We start from the raw sequence: 22462 nt of genomic DNA on the forward strand, positions 1-22462 counted from the left end.
GACGTCGTCTGTCGATGAGTTATCACCCAATGTCTATCCAACAGACTATGAGCTCTGAGGACACAATCAGGTCAGTCTGGAGTATAGTGATGAGGGGCTTGACCCGGTGAGCTACTCTACGGGCATCAACTCACGGGAAAGGCATCATGACAAATTGCCTGTAGTCTCGTAGCCTCGATAACGCAATAGCCAATGGCAAGCCCGACAAGGCGAAGATGGAATTAGCTTGAATTGGCGTCAGCAGCGATAATCAAAACCCCCTTGATGCGGAAAATGCGAGGCACGGCAGCAGAGTGAACGTGGGCTCGTGGCCGGGTGGACGAGCAATGGGACGACAGCAGGCAGCGCAGCGCGGGGAGCGAGAAGGAACAACATACGACCAGGGATCACGTTGGCACCTGGAAAGGGTCGTAGCACACTCCAGGATGGCCAAGCAGCAGCCAATGGATGGCAGCAAAGGTGTGCTGTTGGGAGAGTGCGTGCAGAAGCTTTGCGGGGGTGTTGTCGAATGAGACGGGGAGGATGCGTGATGAAGTGCAGGAGGCACCACGCTAGATCCAACGCTACTTTAGCCTGTGAGCCAAGATTGCTTCCCGCCGACGCCATTGGAGCAGCCTCCATCGCATCACTACTCTGAGTCTTAATTAACTGCAATTGCCGCCAGGATTCTGCTGATTTACCATGATTATTCTTAGATTTCCCCTCTCTTTTGCTATTATTAACTACAATTAACATGCATTCTGACGGACTGTGGATCTGTGGACTCGATGTGCTCCATCCTCGGGTGATGATTCTGCACCTCGATTCTTGTCACACTGTCACCGTCACTCTCGCGACGGAGTCAACTAGTACTCATTTCCAGAGATTGCGACTGACAGGCGGCACGGAGTATCCGTCTTTCTCACTTGAATATGCTAGCAAATTCGTTATCTGCGAGGCAACCAGTGATGCTGGCCATCAGCACGACCCTTAAAAGGCCTAGAGTCTAGTGCCAATTTGTGGCGGAAGAGTCTGTAGCAAATCATTGTACAACCTTGGCACAACCTTGACAAGAGAAGAGACTCGTGCCACGCAGTTGAACAAACATGGGAGGCTTCCATGTTTGCCCAAGGAACCGAAATGTCTCATCAGGGGTTCAGTTACTCCACGATTCTGCGATTGTTCCAGAGACTTAGATAGTTAGAGACTGTGGCACTGTGCATTTGCAATCGTGGATGCGGGGTATCTGTTTCTCTTCACGATTCAATCAATCCAGCCACAGCGAAATCTCCCATGACTCAGTGACTCATACTATCAAATAAAACCTCCAACCTCTAAGTACTAGAAATAGATCCCCATGTCTTTCCAACACTCAAAATGCAGTTAAGCGCCGGGTCGAAGACTGGCCCTTGTAGCCCTGGTGCTCGACGCAGGAACCGATATAGAAACTATGTAGAAGGACAGGTTCTCGTCTGATCAATTTCCAGAATCATCGTTTCATCCTTCTAGATAATAAACTTTGGCCTTGCATCTGATCGAAAGCACCTGCAGGTCGTCTACCCGAAAGCAAAGTCTCTAACCGCCGGCCCTGCTTGGAAGCCGATCTCTGATTCTATATTTATTTGACACTGTCATTGCCAGTCAATAGCCGCCGTGCCTCAGGCTGATCCACGGTTCTACCAAGCTCCAACGGCGGTTCCATACGGAGTAAGCTATTTTTGACAGCCTAATAGGCTTTGGAGTATAAGCGCCAGCCATCAACTGAGTTTCCTTTTCCGACTGTCAGGATGGATTGAGGCCTGACGGGTGTATGGAGTACCCTCCAAGGTTAAACTCCAGGATATTGTCGCACTTTCTCGAACGGACATTGACGGATTTGAAAGGTCATCAAGCCTAAGCATGCTTCTGTCTCCTGGTTCATGTCAGTGTGTGGTTTTTTGGGGCTCACACCGATAAATAAATGAGAACGCTAATTCATATGGTTCATCCGGAAATATATATCTGATCCAACAGGTCTGTTCCTCCATCTCCCCAGGTCAAGTTCCCAGCTAGACATGAACAATAACAACTATTGGTCTTCTCTATGAGTCTTGACAGTATCCCAATAATCTATGGATCTATTCATGGCCCCATGAATGTGTATACTATGCGCTGGTTCAGAACGCCAACTGCGGGTCGGGCCATGCATGACTGGCTGGATCCGCTAGACGTCATGTAAGGTTTGTGGTTCCGTGCCCTTCAGCCTTCAACAGCTGCTCGCTGTCAGCTTCGCCGAATTCCGCGCTTCTCCCAAGAACAACTATCAACCGTCATCGGGAACTCATAAGATGCGCATGCCGCAACGATGTTTCGCTTTCCAATAGCATCCACTTTACGCGCCGCTGCCCAAACTGCGGCTCCCATATCCCGCACCCGCGTCTCCGCAATCCCCTCACAGTGTTCCGCGCGACTCTTCTCAACGCCATGTGTGGGCACGCAGAGAACGAACGCCTCATTATCGTCCATTCGCACCTCCTTCCGATCTTCTCGCTCTGCTCCTCTACCTCACTTCCGGGACGTTAATCAGCGAGCCTATAGTAATGGATTCAAGTACAGGCGTTTTGACGGGCCTAAGGGGCAAACAGTGTTTTTCCAGCTGGTGAGGAACGCAAAACCATACCATTTTGTGGCAGTTGGAGGTATCATCGGCGGATTCTATGTGTACAACACGGATACGGTAGAGGTGAGCGCTCTCTCGTTCAAGACACCCTGTGCATCGTCTCTGACTTGACTCTTTAGGAGACCGGACGCCGCCGATTCAATTGTGTTTCGCACAAGCAGGAGCTCTATATGGGTGAACAAAGTTATCAAGAGGTTTTACAGGAATACCGCGGGCGAATCCTTCCGGACTCCCACCCACAAGCAGTCATGGTCAGACACGTTCTTGAGCGTTTGATACCGCAGGCCCCTATAGAAGGCGCCGACTGGAGGGTTCATGTCATCAAGGACGATAACATGACAAACGCTTTTGTACTTCCAGGGTATGTGCATATCCTGTGCTGTCTACTACATCAGCCTCTAGGGCGGCCGGCCCCCAAACCAAGCCTGGGAAAATTGGATACTAAGGCATTGTGTTGTTCAGTGGCAAAGTATTTGTTTTTACGGGGATTCTACCCATTTCCCAGGATGAAGATGGACTAGCAGCTGTTCTAGGCCATGAAATCGCTCATGTGACGGCTCACCACACCGGCGAGAGGATGAGTACCAGCATCGTGACCATGGGAATTGTGTTCTTGACCGCATTACTTTTTGATGTGTCCGGGCAGATTCCATCTTTGATCCTCAACCTTATGTATAGTCTGCCGAACTCGAGGACGCAAGAGGTACGTGTGCACCATCATGCTGTAGTTGAGGTCGACAACTTACAGTTTTTAGGCGGAGGCGGATAACATCGGCCTTAGTATGTTCTCTCTTGACTCGCTCTGCCTATCGAGCGGTCACTAACATGTCAACCAGTGATTATGTCAAAAGCATGTTTCAACCCCGAAGCTGCCGTGGGACTGTAAGTGAATGTCTTCTGCTTGCTGAATGGATGAACCGCTGCTGATTCATGCCCAGTTGGGATCGCATGCAAAAAGCAGAAAAGCAGTCGCCCCCTCAATTCTTGTCAACCCATCCAACCGTAGGTAGCCTCGGGTTTCAAACACTTAAAACTCGTACTAACGTCCAAAAGAATTACAATCGCATGGAAGCTATACAGGGATGGTACGATATGGTCCCATGTAGAGGAAAGGGCGAACCACTAACTAGACTCTAGGTTAGATAAGGCTCGGACGGCATATGAGGATAGCGGCTGTTCTAGCATCGCAACTTACAGTAAGTGCTCTCCTTAAGAATTCTGCCCTCAGTTACAGGAGAACTGACTCTCGTGTCTACAGTGCCGGGCTTTCGACAAGCACGCAACGATTTTGGCTGGTAGGAGACAGCTCAACACAGCAAATGTAGGTTAGTGTCTTATATAATGAACTAAGAATATCTTGTGTGTTCTTGTACATCTCTGCTGGCATGGATATTGTAGAAAATGATTCCAACTCCATGATTGGCTGCTGTGAGTGACGCGATACCCCAAAATGGAAATGCCCTAGCCCCGCGGAGTGCAAACCAAGCAAACAGCCACCGCAGACCGTCTCGAAGCTCCTCCAAAAAATCACCAGCAGGAGCAGCAGTCAGACAACAAACACGGTATCTTCCCTCTTCGCCATTCTTGTTCATTGAGCGGCATTCTGATCCGAGAGAAAAATTCACAGCCGCCATGTCCCTGTCTTTACCCGGGCCCTCCCAGGCCGGACTCTTCAAGCCTGGCTACCAAAGGTAAGCGATCCCACTGAGGATTGACCTCCGTGAATATTCCATGAGGTCCTCAAGGGGTTACTCTGGGGGATTAGGTATACCGGAGAACTTAGCTAACGGATCTCGCTTTTCTAGCCACGACGCTGAAGATGGTGCCGTTATTCGCAACATTGAAGCCTGCCAGGCTATCTCCCAGACCGTTCAAACGTCGCTTGGTCCGTATGGCCGCAACAAGATCGTTATCAACCACCTACAAAAAATGATTCTCACATCAGATGCCGCTACAATCCTCCGTGAGTTGGAAGTGGTGCACCCTGCTGCCAAGCTGCTGGTCATGGCCAGTCAGCAGCAGGATGCGGAGATGGGTGATGGAACCAATCTGGTTATTGTTCTGGCGGGAGAACTGCTCAAGAAGGCTGAAGAGTTGATCCGGCTGGGTCTGAAGACGAGCGATATCGTTCAGGGTTATGAAAAGGCACAGAACTTTGCGCTGAAGGTGCTAGAAGGTCGGTTACTTTTTCAGGGGGTTTCCAATAGGACACTTCCTCACGGAACCACAGAACCTGTCTAACAGTTGGATCTTAATTGTAGATCTTGAAGTCGACCGTTTGAAGGACTTGCGCTCGCAGACCGAACTCACCAAGGCTCTTCGCACGGTAGTTGCTAGCAAGCAATCCGGCACCGAGGAGCTCCTCGCTTCCCTTGTCGCCGAGGCAGTCCTCGCAGTCCTCCCTAAGAATCCCGTCAACTTCAACGTCGACAATGTCCGCGTCGTCAAGATCATGGGAGGTAGTTTGGAACAATCTCGCGTGATCAAGGGTATGGTGTTTGGCCGTGAACCCGAAGGTACAATCAAGAAGATCACCAAGGCCAAGGTCGGAGTCTTCAGCTGCCCCATCGACATCTCTCAGACCGAAACCAAGGGCACTGTCCTCCTCAAGAACGCTCAAGATATGCTTGACTTCACCAAGGGCGAAGAGGAGCGCCTTGAACTCGCTATCAAGGAGCTCTACGACTCTGGTCTCCGTGTCGTCGTTGCCGGTGCCCAAGTCGGTGACCTCGCCCTCCACTACCTCAACCGCTTCAACATCCTCGTGATCAAGATCCTCTCAAAGTTCGAGCTCCGCCGCCTCTGCCGCGTCGTCGGTGCCACTCCCCTCGCCCGCCTTGGCGCCCCCATGCCTGATGAGATGGGCTCAATCGACGTCGTCGAGACTACCGAAATCGGCGGCGATCGCGTCACCGTCTTCCGCCAGGAGGACAGCACCGCCGTTACCCGCACCGCGACCATCGTCCTCCGCGGCGCGACCCAGAACCACCTCGATGATGTCGAGCGCGCCATCGACGACGGCGTCAACGCTGTTAAAGCCATCACTAAGGACGCACGTCTCATCCCCGGAGCCGGCGCCACAGAAATCCAACTCGTCGAGCGCATCTCCGCCTACGCAGACCGCACCCCGGGTCTCCCCCAGCACGCAATCCGCAAGTATGCCGAAGCCTTTGAAGTGATCCCCCGCACGCTCGCTGAATCCGCCGGCCTCGACGCAACCGAGGTCCTCTCCCGCCTGTACACCGCCCACCACCGTGCCAGCTCCACCACCGAACCCCCCAAAGCCGACGATGACTCTGAAGAGTCCGAAGAGGAGGATGAGGAGGAGGAAGAAGAAGAAGAAGAAAGCACTTCCACCGCAGGAACCGAAGCCTACTGGACCACCGGCATCGACCTCGAGGGCACCTCCGCAGCCGGAACCCTCGACACCGTCGAAGAAGGCATTCTCGACCTTCTCGCCTCCAAGAGCTGGGCGATCCGGCTGGCTAGTGAATCTGCCCGGACCGTCCTCAGCGTCGATCAGATCATCGTCGCCAGACAGGCTGGCGGGCCGAAGCCCCCCGGTCCTAACCCGAACTGGGATGAGGACTAGTTGAGTTTATTTTTAATCTGGATATATGCCAGCCTAATAGTATCTAAACTTGTGGGGTGGGAATAATCCTCAAAATTCAAGGCCTTTCGATAGAGTGATGGTGTGTATCATGAAAAAGTTTGCTATCGGTACTTTGGATTGTATGGAGCACAAATTTACTGCGGCTGGTTCGAGCAGTAATATTGTTACGTTCTTGCGAATCCAGCTGTCACTGCAGTATCAGATCCGTAGATGTTTTAATGATGCGTCGCAGACACTGGACACTGCAGAAGAGGCTTGTTCATCGATAACAAACAATGATAATCGGATGTCGTGTGCCATATCTTTCTCTAGCGAACCTACTATTACTCAGATTATGTTCCGGGGGTAGACCGAATCAGATTACAGATTAGGCATTGAATTATTAAGTAACTGCAGGCTAATAATACGCACGAATAATGAGTGGTCATCCTAGTGATACCAAGACTCGTCACCAAGGCACCCTCCAACAGTGGTGGCTAATCCCAGACGTCAGTGTAACCGTCCTCGAAGCGCCAATGTTATGACCCTCAAACCAGGTACAGGAGTGGGACTTACGGTGCAACCCTCGTTCGTAGATCTCGTCCAGCATGATGCGCGTCAGAGTTCGCACTGTCTGCTCGTGGATGTCGTGAGCCAAGACTATCGTTCCTCCCTGATCGAGCTCCCGATTGAACTTCTCCACGCTGCGGCCGATCAGGTCCGGGTGGTCATTTTCATAGTCCTTTGTGTCGACGCTGGCACCAATGACATGATAGCCGAGTTCGGCCATAACACTGAAGACATAGTCGTTGGCGGCAAGATATGGGGGGCGCATGTAGCTGGGGATGACACCGACGGCGGAAATGAAGGCGGACTCAAGCATGGCCATTTGCTCGACTATCTGGTCGTAGTTGGAGACAAGGAGGTTGGCGTGGCCCCAACTAAGAAGTGGATGTTACAATGTCAGCTATGCACAGATTTTCTGGGGTTACAGGTCCATTGGTGCCTTACGTGTGCGATGCGAGCTGATGCCCTTCGTTGACTATGCGCCGGAGGAGCCACTCATTGCCGGCGAGGTTGTAACCGTTGACAAAAAAGGTCGCCTTTGCGCCGTAGGCCGCGAGAATGTCGAGAAGTTCTTCTGTGTAGATGTAAGGGCCATCGTCAAAGGTCAGGGCAACGGTCCCGGGCACGTAACAGTGGTGGATGTAGGCGCCATAGGGGATCTGGACAGCGCGGTCCGTCAGGTTCGCAGTCACAGGTGCAGACTGGGCGCTGGGGACAATAGTCGCAGCCAGCAGGGAGAAGAGAGTTGAGAGGGTCGAGAGCTTAGGAATCACCATGATGATGTGCGATAAGTATGAACCATAAGGACAAAGGAGTCGGAGAGAAGCGGTGCCTGGATTTATAGGAAAGTCAATGGCGCAAAGCGCAATGGGTCATGCACAAAATCATGATGGCTGGATGTGGTTGCAGCTCTGGAAGGAGCGTTCTTTGTTCGCAGTGGAGGCGGCGGATAAGCTGATAGTGTGAGTTGTCGAGGAAGGCGCGTTCGGAATTATTGGGAATAAGAGGAAGATTGAAACCCAACAGATCATTATTGGTCTAGGCGACTTCTATACTCCCAGCCATACGCCTGGAATGCGCTGTGTACACTGTAGACACATCATCTCACTCCTTCCCATAGATCTTGACTCGGTCCTCGATTGGCTTCTGGGTCTTTTCGCCCGGGCTGCCCTCGGGACTACCAAACACCAACTGCGACACCAGCCTCCAATCTGCCGGGATATTCCACCGCTTGGCAACCGGCGCATCGATGAGTGGGTTATAATGTTGGAGATTGGCGCCGAAGCCCAAAGATTCAAGTCCAGTCCAGACTAGCAAGGGTCAGCCTGGCACATATCGCAGCAAACAATCCGCGAAGGCAGGAGGCGGGGTCGAATCTCTCGACTTACGGAAATATTGGTGCATCGCATTGGAATGGTCAGCCCAGGGCTGGAATTGGTCCTTATAGAGAGCAAACTTCTCTGAGAAGGGCAGGATATGGGCGGGGTCCTCGTAGAAGAGGATCTGACTCGATTAGCCTAGTCCAAATCGGATTCTACTCGCAGATGATGAACTCGTACCGTTCCAACCCCAGCTTTAAATCCCTGTAGTTTTGGAAGTGTTTGCTTTTGCCACACCTGTTCGGGAATAGCACCTGTCTTGACGAGATTTTGAAAGACATCTATGACGACGTCCCACAGACGCTCGTGCTCATGGTGCAGCAAGACAAGAAGGCGTGTTGACTGGGTGTTGAAGGCGCTGGGAACATTGAGAATGGCGGAATTGACCAGCTCCTCGATCTTGGAGTCTGGAACAGGGCTTTTGTTGCCGAGCTGGTAGATCGTGCGTCGGGATTGAGCCAACTCGACGAGAACATCGGTTTTGGGGGATGTGTTCGCGTCTTGTTTACGTGCGGAGACTGAGAATGGCCGGATAGTTGGGGTCATGGCTGGAATGGCGGTGCGAATGCCATGGCGACAGATTGAAGACCGCACAGGAGAAAGTATCCGAGAGGCAATGCGTGAGGCTGACATGGTGAGGCTCGAATGACAATCTGATGCAGCAATAGACAGGTAATTAATGGGAGCAAACAAGCATGAGGAAGAAGAGAGAAGGAAGAATATATTTGGAGACTCCCGCCAAGGCGGAGACTCTCTAGCACTCAATTTGTCAGTCTCCAGTCATCATTAACAATTCTTAGCACGATTAGCAATAATTCCTGATCGATCCACTTGGATTGTTCTTAGTACCTAGGTAGCAGTGAGAAGAGAGTCGTTAACCTTATCTACTCCGGAGAGCCGCAGCTGTTGCAACATAACCAAAAACTAACATCCTTCCGTGCCCGCCAACTCTATGCAAAAAACAAAAAAAATAAATGAGAAAAAAAAGATAACACCACCTCCGGACAATGTGCTCTGATGCAAATGAGACACTGAAAAGCAATGGGTATAAGTGACATCCGACATAAGGGTATTCGCACAGAACCAAAACGCATGAACAGCCCGAAACCAACACTTCTCCGTCAAACCATAAAACCTCGATAGTAAAAGAACGTAAGGCGTAAACGAAAGGCGCCGGAAGACGAAAAGTGCAGACAAACTCCGGATGGTGGGCCATCACATTTGTCATGGTCAAGAAACCTTCGTAGCATGAAGACTAAACGCAACGCCAGCACATAAGCTGTAGCCCCATTAGATTGCTAGTCAAAGCATGGATAGAGATTGGGATACAAAGAAGAAAAGCCGTAATCTCACATGGAAGGAGGTGGCTGCCCCCGGGGGTATTGCAGAGCGCAGTCACATGGCTGAGTGTTGGCTTTGGCACACATATACCAGCCCTCACTGATCAATCGATGCTCAACATCGAGCCAGTATTGGGCTTTGCCCCCGCCGGCTGTCTTGAGGTCTAGGTCCCCGAGTCGTATCTCGACGCGACCTGTCTCGTTTCTTGGCATCTATGGATTGTCAGTGCTGTCTGACTACTATGGAGTATGAAGAGGTGGGAAAGGATGGTAAAAAGTACCTTGATGTACATTGTGCAATCTCGAATCGTCATTGCTATTGATTGATCCAGAGATTGCGGCGACGGCCCGTACAGCCCAACGTCTCTCATATTCTTCTGGTGCGCTTGTAATTTTAACAGGGTGCTGTTTCGGTAGAGTACTCTCGCTAGCCGGGTAGAATCTTTGTATCCTTTGACGGTTTTGGCCGCACGCAGGACATGTTCAAACTTGTCGGACACCAAATCCAGAGGGCAGAATGATCGCGTCTCCGTTGCACCAGATCGGCGAGCATCGTAGTTCTTGGTATCCCGTAGAGCGCATGTGCGACACTTTCGTGCACCAGATGGAGCGGATGGTGACTGTAATAGCCATTTTGGCTTCAGCTCGGCAAGGTCCGTCCCGGGATTCCCAAAGGAGGTCATATCTGTGACAAGCAGTCCAAATGGTTCTGCTACAGAGAGGTATAGTCCTTGCCTCTGCTTTGGCCGTTTCCCTGTGATTTCCGCAGCTCGCAGTTGTTCATTGCATCGCTGGGCGAGGCCTTTGGGAAGGCAAACGAGTTCCTGGTCCACCAACTCTTCTGGTTTGAAGAGAGGTCGGATGTTCTTGTCAAAGTTCCGGGAAATTTCCTGGTATGAGACACCGGCTGGTGTATCTTTGCGAAGTCGCAGCAGCCTTCCTTTCAGCTGCGCAGGTAGGGTTTGATTGGGGGTTGGCAAAGCAGAACCAAGGGCTGAATTCCGAGTTGAGTTGGCAGGCGGCACGATCCGGTAGATAACATTGGCACCACCCTCAGCGATGTAGACAAGCTGAGCCCCAGTAGGGAGCTCCAGCGACTTAGGTTTTGTCATTTGTCACGTCGTTGTATAGTGAATTGTTGAGGTTTTCACTTTTCCTAGAATAACCATGGCAACGTCGGCGGTTCACTGCTTGTCAGAATACGTACAATCCCGAAAACCTTTGAAAAAAAGGTAATAAGCGCTCCGGTTTGTGGAATGAATCTGACTATGAAGAAAATCAGGTCGCTTGGGTACCAAACGGTCAGGGTTAAATAGTATGAGGGCTCAGGCGACGGAGTAGGGTTTTAAAAAAGCAAAAAATGTTTGAGATCCTGGTTGGCGCACAGATGGAATTTAGCTCTCAGCCGACAGAGAATAATGCCTCTGTGCCGTAAAATTCATGTATAAGCCTCTTTGAGATGGACGAATATTAGCGGGCCGTCAGGCTGGAGTCGCGGTCACACCGTGTTTTGCTTTTTGCGCTTTGCTTTTTCCGGCGTTGTCCTGCTCAGGTCGAACGACTGTGCCTCGTCACAGCTGGCCAATTGAGCGGAGATAGCGACAAAATAAGCTCGTAGGAGTATAGGTGGTTATTTATGGTGCGGCCTTACTCAGCTGAGATATGAACCAGGATGCTTGTGAGTGGTTCCAGCTCGCGAAGAATGACCCCAGGTGATAAAAGACAGCCGAATTGCGTTTAGTGTAGAGGGTCCTCGACCCAGGCATTGAGTCTTGTGCAGGATTTAGTCCGTATCAGCAGGCGTGGCGCATCACCAGTCGGGTCAATGGGACGTCAATTTGTTTAATTGCAAAGGGTCCTCGCGATGTGCGATTTGCGCTTCGCGATCGTCGACTCCGCCGTCCGCCGAGGGAGCAGGGTCGTTGCCACCGCTCCGAACGGCGTTCTCCCTCGATTTTTTAGTCCCTCGCACTTGACTATGGCGCGGGGTCGAGAAACTTAAGAAGGAAAAGCGGCAATCTCGGATAGTAGTGTGCGCTCGCCGCTCGGGAGCCGGCTCGTGGTATGGCGTAAGTGCAGCGCGCGGCGGCTGCACTCAGATTTGCCTGGCGTAAGGAGTACTCCGTCCAGCGCAGCTGAGTGCAGGATTCAAGGCGTTGGGGCACGGACGCTTGGAAACGACTTGTTGTTGTCAGTGGCGGCGCAGGTTCAAGAGACTAGCGGTCAGATCGAAGGGTGGTTGGTGGCCTGGCGGGGAGTGACCATAGGCTCAGAGGTGAAGGTGAATGTCGGAAGAAGACGAAGATCTGCTGAAGTCATGCAAGAAATCGAGCGACGAGACAACCAGCTGGGACTAGCAGGGGTGCCGCTGCTTCCAGAAGGAAGGAAGAGGGCGATGAGCTGATCCTTGGGGTATAGCCTCGCCTATTATTATGGTGAGGATTTGTTGAAGCTGTGTTGTCGTTGAGCTGGAGAGAGGGTGGTGACTGGTGAGTCACGAACTGATGATTGTGATGATCACGTCGCGAACCCAATCTTTTCTCTCGTTTCTCAAAGTTTTCTAGAAAAGTGTTTCGAGATGACGCCAGCCTTCAGTTTATATTCACCTAGGTGATGATCAATGAGAATTCCCCCCTCTGTTCCACTCGACTGCGCCCCGCTTCTCCTGTTCTCGTGAGAATATTACGACCGTGCAATAATGTAAACACCAGCCAGCGATAATCTGTCTGCTGCAAGCTGGGCCTATCTGGGCTGCCTACAGGACGAGACAGCCCATCCAGATATCCAGATAACAGACAGTGCAGTAGTCGCGCTCTGTCCCCGTCCAGATGTCAATCTCGCGCATCGCCTTGACATGCATGCGCATTTGTTTTTTTTTTTTTTGGTTATTTCACTTTGACTGTCGAGTCTTGACCCTGGACTAGCCTCAGTTACCGTCCAGTACCCCGCGTTCAATCTTCGCTCTTCTCTCTTCGTCATTCCTCCGGACAAAGAAACGCGAAGACAAGAAAAAAGCAAGAAATCCTGCAGCTCATTGCAGTTCATCTATCCAGATATCACCATATCAGTGGACCCTTGATCATCCAACGCACCGTGCCGTCTCTGGAAATGGCTGCTCCTGCTCCTGCTCCTGCTTCTGCCATCCCAACTCCTTCCCATTGCACGGCGGACTTCTGTCTGATTCCTGTAAGTCTGATTTCGAGCCCAAGTCTGCCTGCGTCTTCAGCTCGCGCGAGCACATGCACCTGCAATACCTGCACTATTGGCCCCCCCCCCCTTGCCTGTTTGCCTCGTTCCTCCTCTTCTTCCCATCGCCGTCCCGTGCTGTCGCTGTCAATGTTATTGCTTCGTCCCGAACCCCACTACCAACGCTACCTCCTCAACCCTTCACACGACCATGTGCAGATGTCTGTAGACACATGTCTACCTATCAAACTGACACCACTCCGCGCATAGATTGGGACTTCCTCTCCCTCCGTGTCAGCCCAAATCGCAGACGTCCAGCGTCTCATTGAGAAATGCGGACTTAAATACGTCATGCACTCGGCCGGCACGACTCTTGGTAAGTAACTACCTAGGTACTGGCAACTGCCAACCTACCTACTACTGCCCCTACCATCTGGTACCTGGTAGCGCCTCGTACAAGCCTCCCCTGTCTTCGCCCCAGAATTTCTAGGATTTCCACCCCTCAGTCAGGATGGTGATTGATCTCTGCGTCGCGAGAAGCTGTGTCACCACCCCAATGCGGGTTTTCTTCTCTGCCTTGCCATGCCATGCCATGATATGCCTGCTCCCCTCTCTTCCCACCCTTCAACCGATACTGCACTGTCAATCTCAATCTCAACCTGAATCTCAATCTCACATTCTTCTTCACAATCCACTCCGCCATGATAAGATAGGCACCGGCTAATCATTGACCCCTCCCACCCTGGTTGGACCTGGTTGCATACAAACAGAAGGCCCTTGGGACAGAGTGCATCGAGTCATTGGTCAGGCGCACACGATATTGCATCAACAGGGGATTGTGAGAATCCAGACTGATATCCGCGTTGGCTCGAGGTGCGTCTTGGATCCTTGTCGCTTTTATAAGCCCCAATATCATGTCATGTCATGTCATGCTACGCTGCTCCTCTTTCATCAGTTCTTGGCGTACTCCTCCGACTTGCATGTTGTCGATTGCACGATTGCATATTCTCGCCTGAAACAGCGTATGATGGTGAAATGATGAGTGACTGACGATTGATAACATGCGAGTTGAGGGGCATGGTGCTATGCTATGCTACGCTGTGCTGCATGCCTTGGGTTCTGGCGGTAACAAGGGCTAACGAAATATCCTGTCTCGGGGCTGCAGAACCGACAAGGTACAATCATTCGAAGATAAAGTGAATAAGGTCCGTGAGCTGTTGAAGGAGTAGCCGGGGTTGGGACAGGGGTAGCTCATAGCCCAGAGACTAGTCCATTCAGCCGTGAGAGCCGAATCCGATCGTAGTGAATATGAGTCTTAAGGCTGCTCACTCTACCGGCAATAATACCCGAACAAGAATCCATCATACTTTTTTGCTGGTTAATCTACCAAACCCAAAAAAAGAACGACGCAAAATATACCAAAGGTTCTAAACGAGAATGTATCCCCAACGCCGAGCTCATGCACGACTATGAAACAAGAAGAGACTGCTTATACCAAGCTGTGTATATAGGGGTAACCCCTTTCGAAGCCATCACTGAATAAAAAAAAAAAAAATAGCCAAGCCACAAACGACGCCTATTCAATCCTCACAGATTGATTCCCCCACCCAGGATCTCACCCCAATCTCCACCAGCCCAGATCCACTCGCCCATATTCGGGCTGGCGCCGGCCTGTGCGCTGCGCACAAGGTCAACCAGCCCCTTGAAAACATTAGAGTAGGTCGTTGCAGAGTTCTCCTGGTCCTCCGCGATCGCTGTGACGTTTGTGCGACCGACTGCGTCGGTGACGCCGTTCAAGTTATCGACTGACGCGATAGCGGGCCCTTCCTCGAAGAAATCGACTAGGATAAACGCGGGCTGTCTACCCCAGGAGGATTGGCACTTCGAGACTGCGTCACCGAGGTTTCCTTCTCCGCCGGACGGTGCGTTTGTGGTACCGACGTAACTTTCATTGGGAGCCTGGTAGTCGAGGAGGACGGTTTGGTAGAGGAAGTGGTTCTGGAGAGGGATGAGATTGGCGGATTGGGCGGCGGCGAGATCGCCACGCACGCTGGAGGGTCGGTCGGGCGAGCAGGAGAAATTTGATGGGGAGGTTACGTCGTAAGAGTTCTCGAAGATGTAGCTCCATTCTCGCATAAGGTAGGGCGCCGCTGTGTTGTCTTCTACTGTGGCGACGAATGTTAACAGCCGTGTTCCATCATCAATCAGCTCTTGGAGGGTCGGCCATGCTGTCGGCGCGGATGTCGAGGGAGGAGTGTAGGTGTAATCGGTGATATTCGCGGCTTGATATTCGGCATGGAGGTCGGAGGCTGTGGCATCGTCGGAGTTTACCAGCAAGACCGTTACCACTGAAAAACTTGGTATCAGCACCACTATTCGATGTAGACGTCCACAGACTATACCTTCGTTCGCATTGCTATCCAGCCAATCCTTGATCTCTGATAGCCATGTGCGAAGTCTTCCGGCGTCCAAAAGGTTGCAGTTGGTATGGCACAAGCGCCATTGATTGTCGCTGTCGTGCACTTGGGCGGATAGTAAGCGGACGCCCGCGTCGAGTTGAACGGTAGTGTTGAAGTGCCTGTGCACGAATTCTTGTCAGCAACAGTGCATGAAGGAGACACGAGATGTGCCCAACTCACTGATTCCCAGCTAACGAATAACCTGTAGACTCATCTCGCAAGAATGGACTGTCATGCGCGCCGAGGTGGGTAATGTCGCCGTACGATTTCGAGCATAGACTTGGCGAGTTGTTGCATGCTGTCGATTGTCGAGAGGCAACGGATGTAGCAGCCGCGAAGGGGATGAGGGCTAGAAGACCGGTTCCTAGCATTTTTTGACTTGGAAGCAAATGTACTTTTTGGCAAGAGGAGGAAAAGAAAGGGGCCTGCTTTCGAGCCTCGTTGAGCCAAGGACAGATGATGCCGGGTGCTGATCGGAATGCTAGACCTGACGGATCCCTGCTTGTTAACAATAAATGCTGCTATTCAGCAAGTGGCTTCAAGCAAAGAAATGAAGAATGATGGAAAATGGATAGCAAGAGAGAGAGATGTAGGCAACAGCTTCGTATTATTCATTATTTATTCGGGGAGGAGGATGACCTGGATGCCAATGGCGGCGGGACCAGCCCAAGACGGTCATTATTGGCGTGTCACTTTTGAGTGTGAGACCTGGGCCTCGAGAGCGCCTCATGAGGTCTCATGTGTCAGTAGTTTCCTTCTGGGCTCAGTCTGGGCTATTCTTGGAGCTGACGTTTGGGGACGCGCCAGCATGTCGTGGACTGGCTGTGGCTGAGCCAAACAGATTATCCTCCGATTCGGTTTCCGGGGCATTGTTTCACGTGGTTTCTTGGCATTCCATGTGTCGAGGTTTCCCGAGTATTTTTGTACGGAGTACATTCGTTAGGTTCTACTTAGTATCAAGATTATGAAATCATTTGGTATAATACATGGATATATACAGGGATCATCATCCACTCAATGGCCCCGCGTGCTATCTTCAGGGGTATCTTCAATAATGTACTCAACCCAAGGATTAGACGTTGTGTCTTCGGGAGTATCTTCAGTGATTTCTTCATTCCAGTGATCCTGGTGGAGGGATTTCACGGTGAGCTCTTTGTCAAGCAAAGGAAGTATGGGCGGCGAACACCATGCATGGTTGAGATCTGCAATAATGCGTTCGATAGAGTAGGAATTCATTCTGCGCAGGAGCCGATTCCTCTTCTTGGCAGGGGCACCAGGGCCAAAAAGAACGAGTAACCGTTGCCGACAAGCTCGTCGAGTTCGGCCCCGCCAGACCTCGACACCGGTCAGTTCCAACTCACGGAGGAGCTTTACGCCGCGGGCGTATGGTACCACCAGTTTCCCGTCGAGTTCTATCTGGTCATAGCTCTGTTTATTAGCGGGGTGTTTCGGGATAAAGCCCCAGAGAACAACTGCATCCAGTAGCTCAGGGATAAATATGGCCCTAGCTGCTCGCTTGCTGCGGGCGACTGAGGCTGCGGTATGTGCATGCCCGGAAGATAACTCCAGTGAGGGTGTCAAATGATACTGCGCCAGCCACAAGAGGCAGCGGCGCAAAGGTGTCCAAGAGCCCGTCATCCCGAATCGCTTGATCAGCTCATGCCACAAGTACGTGGGAACGTCGGCGCCCGCGTGGGTTGTGCGTTGAAGAAAGTTAAAGACAAATGTTAACTCATGTTCGGCTTTTGGATTCTGGGCCCCAACAGGCCCATGCCCTAATTCGCGAGGGGTGAGTATGTACTTGGCCATGATTTTCAGCGACTTTTGAGACGGGACAAAATCTCGAGCAAGCATTTCATCAAGTATCTTATACGCCGAAACCCATTCTCTAGCCAAGATATGTCTTCGAAGGTGGATGTTCGCCAGCTCCGGCCCGTCCCCAAGTAGTTCTTTAAGAACCGCCTTGGTGAGATTGTATTGTCGCCAATCGGCGCCGCGATAATGGGTCAGAAGTAACCGCTCCTGAATCCCGGCATCCTCGAGCATAGCAGGATGGCGATCACTTTGAATAAGGTCGGATAGTAGAATGTCTCGATGCTCAGCGGCGAACCGGCGCAAAAGTCGCGCAAATACCGTTGTTCCAGTAGAAATGCCTTCTTTATCCAACCGCTCAAGTTTTACCCGTAGATCTTCACTCCCGTGAGACCTTGCTGCCATCTCACGCAGTGAATGGGGACCAATGGCTGGAACAGCGAACATCTTCAAACCTGAGAGAATCACATCAAAGTTCAGAGCCTTCGTAGCGAAAACTCGTGCACCGAAATCGTCATTAAAATGTTTCTCCTCAAACCAATGCTTCTTATTAAGCTCTGAAGAAGACTGCGGGTCAGACTGTAAGGCGGAGGCTTCGGCGTTTTTTGAATCGATGTCGGCTAGGCTAGTTTCTGAAAAACGCTCAGAAGCGTACCGTTCAAGCCTTCTTCTTCGAAGTCGCGGACCAAAGTCGTTTGCATATCTCAGCATTGGTTCCAGGTCCGCAGGAGATTGCGCGTGATCATCTCTCATGGCGAGAAAAGTATGCAAACGGAATGCCTCAGTATGCTCTCCCCACTCAAGCAGGAGAGGAACCACTTGGTTCCATATATGATGACCATATATTTGCTCACACACTCGCTGAAAGGCATGCATTTTTGATTTCAGCAACTCCGCACGCGCAAGCGAGCCGGAAACTTGACTTAGATTATTGAGATAATGATTGAAGGCTGAATTGAGACATTCAACAATGTCTTCTGGACCAGAAAAGTGCGGCACTTGGAGTTGCTTGTGCCAGAACGCAGCCTCATCTGCCTTCCCAAGCTCGATCAGCTTGCCCACAGTGCTCTGGTAAAATTTGGGCCATCGGGAACCAGTGTCGACCCATAGTTTATGTGCGTATGAAGCCACCTCCGGCAAGATTTCCTCCTGTTCGATGCCCGAATCGACGAGGGTCTGCCAGAAAAGTTCTGCAGCATCTCCAAACACGGGCAGTTGAACTCCACCAACTCGATTCAGCCCGCGCAATATCTGTAAAGTCCCAGAATGGCCGTAATGCCGCCGTCGATATAGAAGCAGTTCCAACCATAGCGAAAGATCGTTTCGATATACGGGGTTATGCACCAAGCGCGTGCCAATGTCGTCGGTATGACCGATATCAGACTCGTAATCCAGCCTTCCTTTATGTAAGAATAAAGTTTTCCAGTGATCAGACACATCGTGCCTCGTTTTTGCCTTATTATGATGGTTGCTGGGGGCCTCGGCTTTGTGCTGTTGTAGAGGATGCACGCGCAATTTCGGATGACTCGTAATGTGATCTGAGGGCTCGTCGACTAAAAGAGGGACCGAAAGAGGTCTTGGTAGTGGACGGGAAGACTGGCAGCGTAGACATTGTTTCGTGATAGTCGCTGTCAGAGGTTCAGGGTCGGATGGCGATGATACTAAAGATTCAAGGACCGAGAGAGCTGACGGCCTCTTCAGTAACCGGAGAAGAGCTGGTCGCATCCGTATGAAAAAGGGTTAAGAGGGCCCCAATACTGCTTCATGAGGAGTTTTGAGTCGCGGCAAGTCCAACGCAAAGTCAAGTTCAAAATAAAAGGAATACAATTGAGTACTCGGAGCTATCATCTTGACCTTGAAGCTCGGGGTTGGAAATAATCCATGGAGGCCACCTTCCCATAACAAGACTAGCGCAGATCTATTACACGTGACTAGAACGAAGGCGGAACATCGAGGAAAGTCACGTGAAGCTCCCGTTGCGTCGGATCCACACTTCTCGACATCAACTGATCGTTCGATTGTCGTCCGTCATTACAGCTCCTCACCCCTCGTCCTCGCTCATAGCACTCGCATACCGCCACAATGCTCCGCACAGCTCCTCGCATGGCCGGGTACGTCTCCCAGACAACTGTGTACATCTTCAGTACCGGCGGCTTGCCGATTGATCGCCGCATTCGGTACCCAGTGTGCCCGCCGAATCGGCAGAGCTCTGGCGCCAGCGTTGACCCCCATTGAAGCCCAACATTCGCTAATATGGGACTATCTATCTCGCAGATTCGTGTTCCGTGAGAACCGTGTCCCTTACTACCAGCGTCTCTTCCAATCGCACGACGGCAAGCGCCAATGGTACCAGGTCAGTGGGCACACAAACCGGCAGGCCCTTAGGTTCCAGCATTGAAGCGAGATTCTAACCCGGAATCTCTACGTCCAGACCTCCCGTAGCAACTGGGTCATGTACCCCTACCTCATCTCCGTCTACGGTCTCGGTGCCGGTAGGTTATGCTCGATACAATGATTCATGGGGTTTTTAACGCTGACTTTGCCTTAGCTACCATGTACGCCATGGGCCGCATGGTCTTCGTACGTAACCATTGTTCCTGCACAAACGCTCTCTCGTTGCGAAGGCTTTCATACTATACTTTTACTGACACCATGAACAGGGCCACAAGACCTGGTTCGGCAAGAACTAGACTCACACTGGTGTGCAATTGATATCATACAATTACAGTCAAGCTTTGCCGGGGCCAATCGGCGGTGTATCTCTATTTTGTGATGAGCCAGTTGAGTGAAGGAACTTCGACGTTGTATATAAGCTAGAACGCCAATTGAGACTTTCCTCAGCTTTCAATAACCAGACAGGGAGTTAGATCCATTGGGGTACTCTGAGAGGCCACCGACTACTTGGGTGAGTATTCAAGGTTGAGCTCTCAGGGTGAAGTAACACGAAAATTGCTGGTACCTGGAATGGACCCCATAAGCTATACAGTGTGAGCGTGCGCTAAATGGCCCGAAAAAGAAAGGAAGCCCGACAATTAGGTTATCTCCAGTACCTGGATAACCTTTGCTTAGCTATTATCTGCTCTTTAAATTCAAGTCACTCCAGCGCTGGAATCTCCTAATCAGGTACGCTCATTGCTGCAAGTGTGATATCAAGACTATATCATAAGAATCTATATGCTGCTATAAACTTATATGCTGCTATAAACCACGCACAACCCGCAAAGGATATCTCAGAGGAAACAAAAACAAACACAACCCCAATTTACTGCTTCAGAGCCTCCTTAAAGAGTTTCACAAATGACCAAACTTCGGAGTATGTGTTGTACAACGGAGCAGGCGCAACACGCACAACTCCCGGCTCACGCTTATCGCAAACAATGGCCGCTTCTTGCAGCTTCTGGGCAACGTTTTGCAGCAGACCGGGCTTGAGAAGGAGACTTAGCTGGGCGCCTCGTTCTTCGGGGTTTGAGGGTGTGATGATTCGGAATTGGCGGGTTTCGTCAGTTGTGTCCTTTAGGAGCAGGTATTCGAGGTAGGCGGTGATGTGGACGGATTTCCTGCGAATGTCGCTCATAGATGTCTCGTCGAAAACGGAGAGGGTGGCGAGAAGGCAGGCGAGATCGATGGCTGAAGGGTTGGAGACCTGCCAGCCGCCTGCACCGGGAGTGGGCCTGAACTCTGCGGGACTATGTTAATGTCTAGTATGTATGTGATAATGAATGATCAATCACTCACTGTTGTCCATCTTGAAACGGACGGACCTGTCGCCACCGTACCAGCCGGTCAACCTGTGTCGGAACCGGGGAGAATCCTCTCCCTGGCTATAGTCGACAATTCCGTGCTTTTCGTGCACGAAGAGGCCTCCCATAGCTCCAGGACCGGCATTTCCATACTTGTAGGTACACCAAGCTGCAAAATCCACATTCCAGTCGTGGAGCTTAAGCTCGACGTTGGCGTAGGCGTGGGCAAGATCCCACCCAACAACAAGGCCCTTTGATTGTGCATATTCTGTGATGGTCTTGATGTCGAAAAGTTGACCAGTATAGTACTGGATACCGGGGAGAAGGAGCAGAGCAGCATCTTCGGCATGCTCATCAATGTAAGAAAAGATCTTTTCAGTGGAGATCCTGTATTCGCCCTCATCTGGACCCATAAGCACCATAGACTTCTTGGAATCTAGATCGTGCCAAGCGATATGAGATTCAATTGCATACTGTGACCAATATCAGTCTAACTCGGCATATGCAAGACAATGCTGCAGAGAATGAACGACATGGTCAACTCACATGATCACTAGGAAAAGCCTTCCAATCCAGAAGAATCTTGTGTTTCTTGGCAGTGGGCTTGTAGAAACTTGCTAGTAGCATATGCAAGTTGGCCGTGAGAGTGCCCATTGCTGTAACCTCATCTGGCGCAGCACCAACGATTTTACACATGGAGGCCGCTGCCTGATCAGCGAGCAGCTGCCACGACTCCAGCGGGGAATCTTCAATGTTGGTGAAATGGCCATGCACACCAATCGAGGACCAAGTGTCCAACTGGGCTTCTAGGTACTTTGATGTGGCTTTGGGCTGAATGCCGAGGGAGTTTCCACAGAAGTAAATGCATGGCTCTTTTGAAAGGTCTAGAGCACGGCTTGTGAGAAGGTTAAGTCATAGCGAGTTTTAGGTTGGCACATACTAGGCTTGGCAAGCTTCGTGGAAGCGATATTGGCTTTTGATGGGATTATGAACTTTTCCCGGAAAGCGGCAAAGGGGTCAGCGGCGTCCAGAGAGGCAGCATATTCTTGGGAGTCTGCATTCTCAGGGAACACAGCATTCACAGGCTTCACTCCATTGACGTGGTTAGACATGGTGGAAGAGCGGAGAGTTTCTGATTGAAAAGTGAAAACGAGGGAAGCACAAGAGACAGCAAAGATATCATGATTGGCAAGGTCAGCGCCCTCTGGCAGATACCTTATATAACGATAACAGTTGATACTCCAGCGCTCGGCCAATTCCGATTGACTGATTGTGGTGGAGAGCCCGGATGCTGTTCCGTTCCCACCTGCCTCATCCTTTGTATGTCCACGGATCACCCGGATCTCTTCCGCTCCAGACCATCTGTCTTGCTCTGCCCCAGTGCCCCTTGAATATGCGCTTATCTCAATGACACAATATTAATGGTTTCTAAGTGCACATGATATGTCTCTATTGCTATCAAGCTTACACAGTGAATGGGGTGGAGCGATATGGCCCAATGATCTGGCTAATATCTGAGTCTTACGGTTTGCTTTCATTCGATATCATTCCTATTGCTGACCACGAGTCAGGACACAGAATAGCAAGTTAATTTGCGATAAGAGAAGGATTGCCATCCGGGCCCGCTCTTCCGCCGTCGCCTTTGAGTGAAAGCATTACGTTGATGTATTTAAGACTATAAACAGTGCCACAAGAGTACCATGGATTCATGCCCTACAAGCCCTCAAATATCTCTTACACTGAAAGGCC

General features: G+C 51.1%; 10 protein-coding genes across 10 annotated transcripts; 4 read left to right on the forward strand and 6 right to left on the reverse strand.

Moving 5' to 3' along the window:
* The first annotated feature begins 1712 nt into the window (after positions 1-1712).
* Positions 1713-4002, forward strand: BJY04DRAFT_43739 (M48 family metallopeptidase). The gene is made up of 9 exons (XM_073720384.1): positions 1713-2701; positions 2758-2999; positions 3101-3341; positions 3394-3418; positions 3475-3520; positions 3577-3640; positions 3692-3723; positions 3776-3834; positions 3897-4002. Exons 1-9 carry the CDS (start codon positions 2324-2326, stop codon positions 3935-3937), a joined length of 1128 nt encoding a protein of 375 aa, XP_073576738.1. The 5' UTR covers positions 1713-2323; the 3' UTR covers positions 3938-4002.
* A 170-nt stretch (positions 4003-4172) lies between these two features.
* Positions 4173-6623, forward strand: BJY04DRAFT_176830 (chaperonin-containing T-complex subunit CCT8). Its single transcript, XM_073709528.1, has 3 exons — positions 4173-4329; positions 4444-4814; positions 4900-6623. Exons 1-3 carry the CDS (start codon positions 4271-4273, stop codon positions 6228-6230), a joined length of 1761 nt encoding a protein of 586 aa, XP_073576739.1. The 5' UTR covers positions 4173-4270; the 3' UTR covers positions 6231-6623.
* BJY04DRAFT_176832 (chitin deacetylase) lies at positions 6622-8178 on the reverse strand. The gene is made up of 3 exons (XM_073709529.1): positions 7242-8178; positions 6807-7171; positions 6622-6727 (listed from the first exon to the last, which is right to left on the reverse strand). Exons 1-3 carry the CDS (start codon positions 7571-7573, stop codon positions 6681-6683), a joined length of 744 nt encoding a protein of 247 aa, XP_073576740.1. The 5' UTR covers positions 7574-8178; the 3' UTR covers positions 6622-6680.
* BJY04DRAFT_43814 (nitroreductase family protein) lies at positions 7786-9194 on the reverse strand. Its single transcript, XM_073720385.1, has 4 exons — positions 9026-9194; positions 8357-8971; positions 8186-8300; positions 7786-8107 (listed from the first exon to the last, which is right to left on the reverse strand). Exons 2-4 carry the CDS (start codon positions 8807-8809, stop codon positions 7902-7904), a joined length of 774 nt encoding a protein of 257 aa, XP_073576741.1. The 5' UTR covers positions 8810-8971; positions 9026-9194; the 3' UTR covers positions 7786-7901.
* Positions 9195-9525: 331 nt separating this feature from the next.
* Positions 9526-10628, reverse strand: BJY04DRAFT_212897 (inositol-pentakisphosphate 2-kinase; the record flags this gene model as incomplete). Its single annotated transcript, XM_073714728.1, has 2 exons — positions 9526-9729; positions 9798-10628. The coding sequence occupies 2 exons, from the start codon at positions 10626-10628 to the stop codon at positions 9526-9528; spliced, it is 1035 nt and encodes a 344-aa protein (XP_073576742.1).
* Positions 10629-12381: 1753 nt separating this feature from the next.
* Positions 12382-14083, forward strand: BJY04DRAFT_176839 (thiamine-binding protein). Its single transcript, XM_073709530.1, has 4 exons — positions 12382-12702; positions 12973-13078; positions 13473-13575; positions 13868-14083. The coding sequence occupies exons 1-4, from the start codon at positions 12625-12627 to the stop codon at positions 13929-13931; spliced, it is 351 nt and encodes a 116-aa protein (XP_073576743.1). The 5' UTR covers positions 12382-12624; the 3' UTR covers positions 13932-14083.
* On the reverse strand, positions 14084-15946 carry BJY04DRAFT_176846 (uncharacterized protein). Its single transcript, XM_073709531.1, has 3 exons — positions 15342-15946; positions 15105-15280; positions 14084-15050 (listed from the first exon to the last, which is right to left on the reverse strand). Exons 1-3 carry the CDS (start codon positions 15530-15532, stop codon positions 14290-14292), a joined length of 1128 nt encoding a protein of 375 aa, XP_073576744.1. The 5' UTR covers positions 15533-15946; the 3' UTR covers positions 14084-14289.
* A 158-nt stretch (positions 15947-16104) lies between these two features.
* On the reverse strand, positions 16105-17772 carry BJY04DRAFT_43884 (uncharacterized protein). Its single transcript, XM_073720386.1, has one exon. It carries the CDS (start codon positions 17724-17726, stop codon positions 16176-16178), a length of 1551 nt encoding a protein of 516 aa, XP_073576745.1. The 5' UTR covers positions 17727-17772; the 3' UTR covers positions 16105-16175.
* Positions 17773-19055: 1283 nt separating this feature from the next.
* BJY04DRAFT_212900 (cytochrome c oxidase subunit 7) lies at positions 19056-19663 on the forward strand (the record flags this gene model as incomplete). The annotated part of the gene is made up of 5 exons (XM_073714729.1): positions 19056-19150; positions 19248-19326; positions 19405-19465; positions 19522-19553; positions 19634-19663. 5 exons carry the CDS (start codon positions 19056-19058, stop codon positions 19661-19663), a joined length of 297 nt encoding a protein of 98 aa, XP_073576746.1.
* On the reverse strand, positions 19521-21889 carry BJY04DRAFT_176853 (pyridoxal phosphate-dependent transferase). Its single transcript, XM_073709532.1, has 4 exons — positions 21654-21889; positions 21260-21597; positions 20709-21186; positions 19521-20651 (listed from the first exon to the last, which is right to left on the reverse strand). The coding sequence occupies exons 1-4, from the start codon at positions 21823-21825 to the stop codon at positions 20236-20238; spliced, it is 1404 nt and encodes a 467-aa protein (XP_073576747.1). The 5' UTR covers positions 21826-21889; the 3' UTR covers positions 19521-20235.
* Positions 21890-22462: the final 573 nt, after the last annotated feature.

The sequence above is a fragment of the Aspergillus karnatakaensis genome (assembly GCF_047715665.1).
Source record: "Aspergillus karnatakaensis strain CBS 102800 unplaced genomic scaffold BJY04scaffold_2, whole genome shotgun sequence".
In the NCBI taxonomy this organism is placed as follows: domain Eukaryota; kingdom Fungi; phylum Ascomycota; class Eurotiomycetes; order Eurotiales; family Aspergillaceae; genus Aspergillus; species Aspergillus karnatakaensis.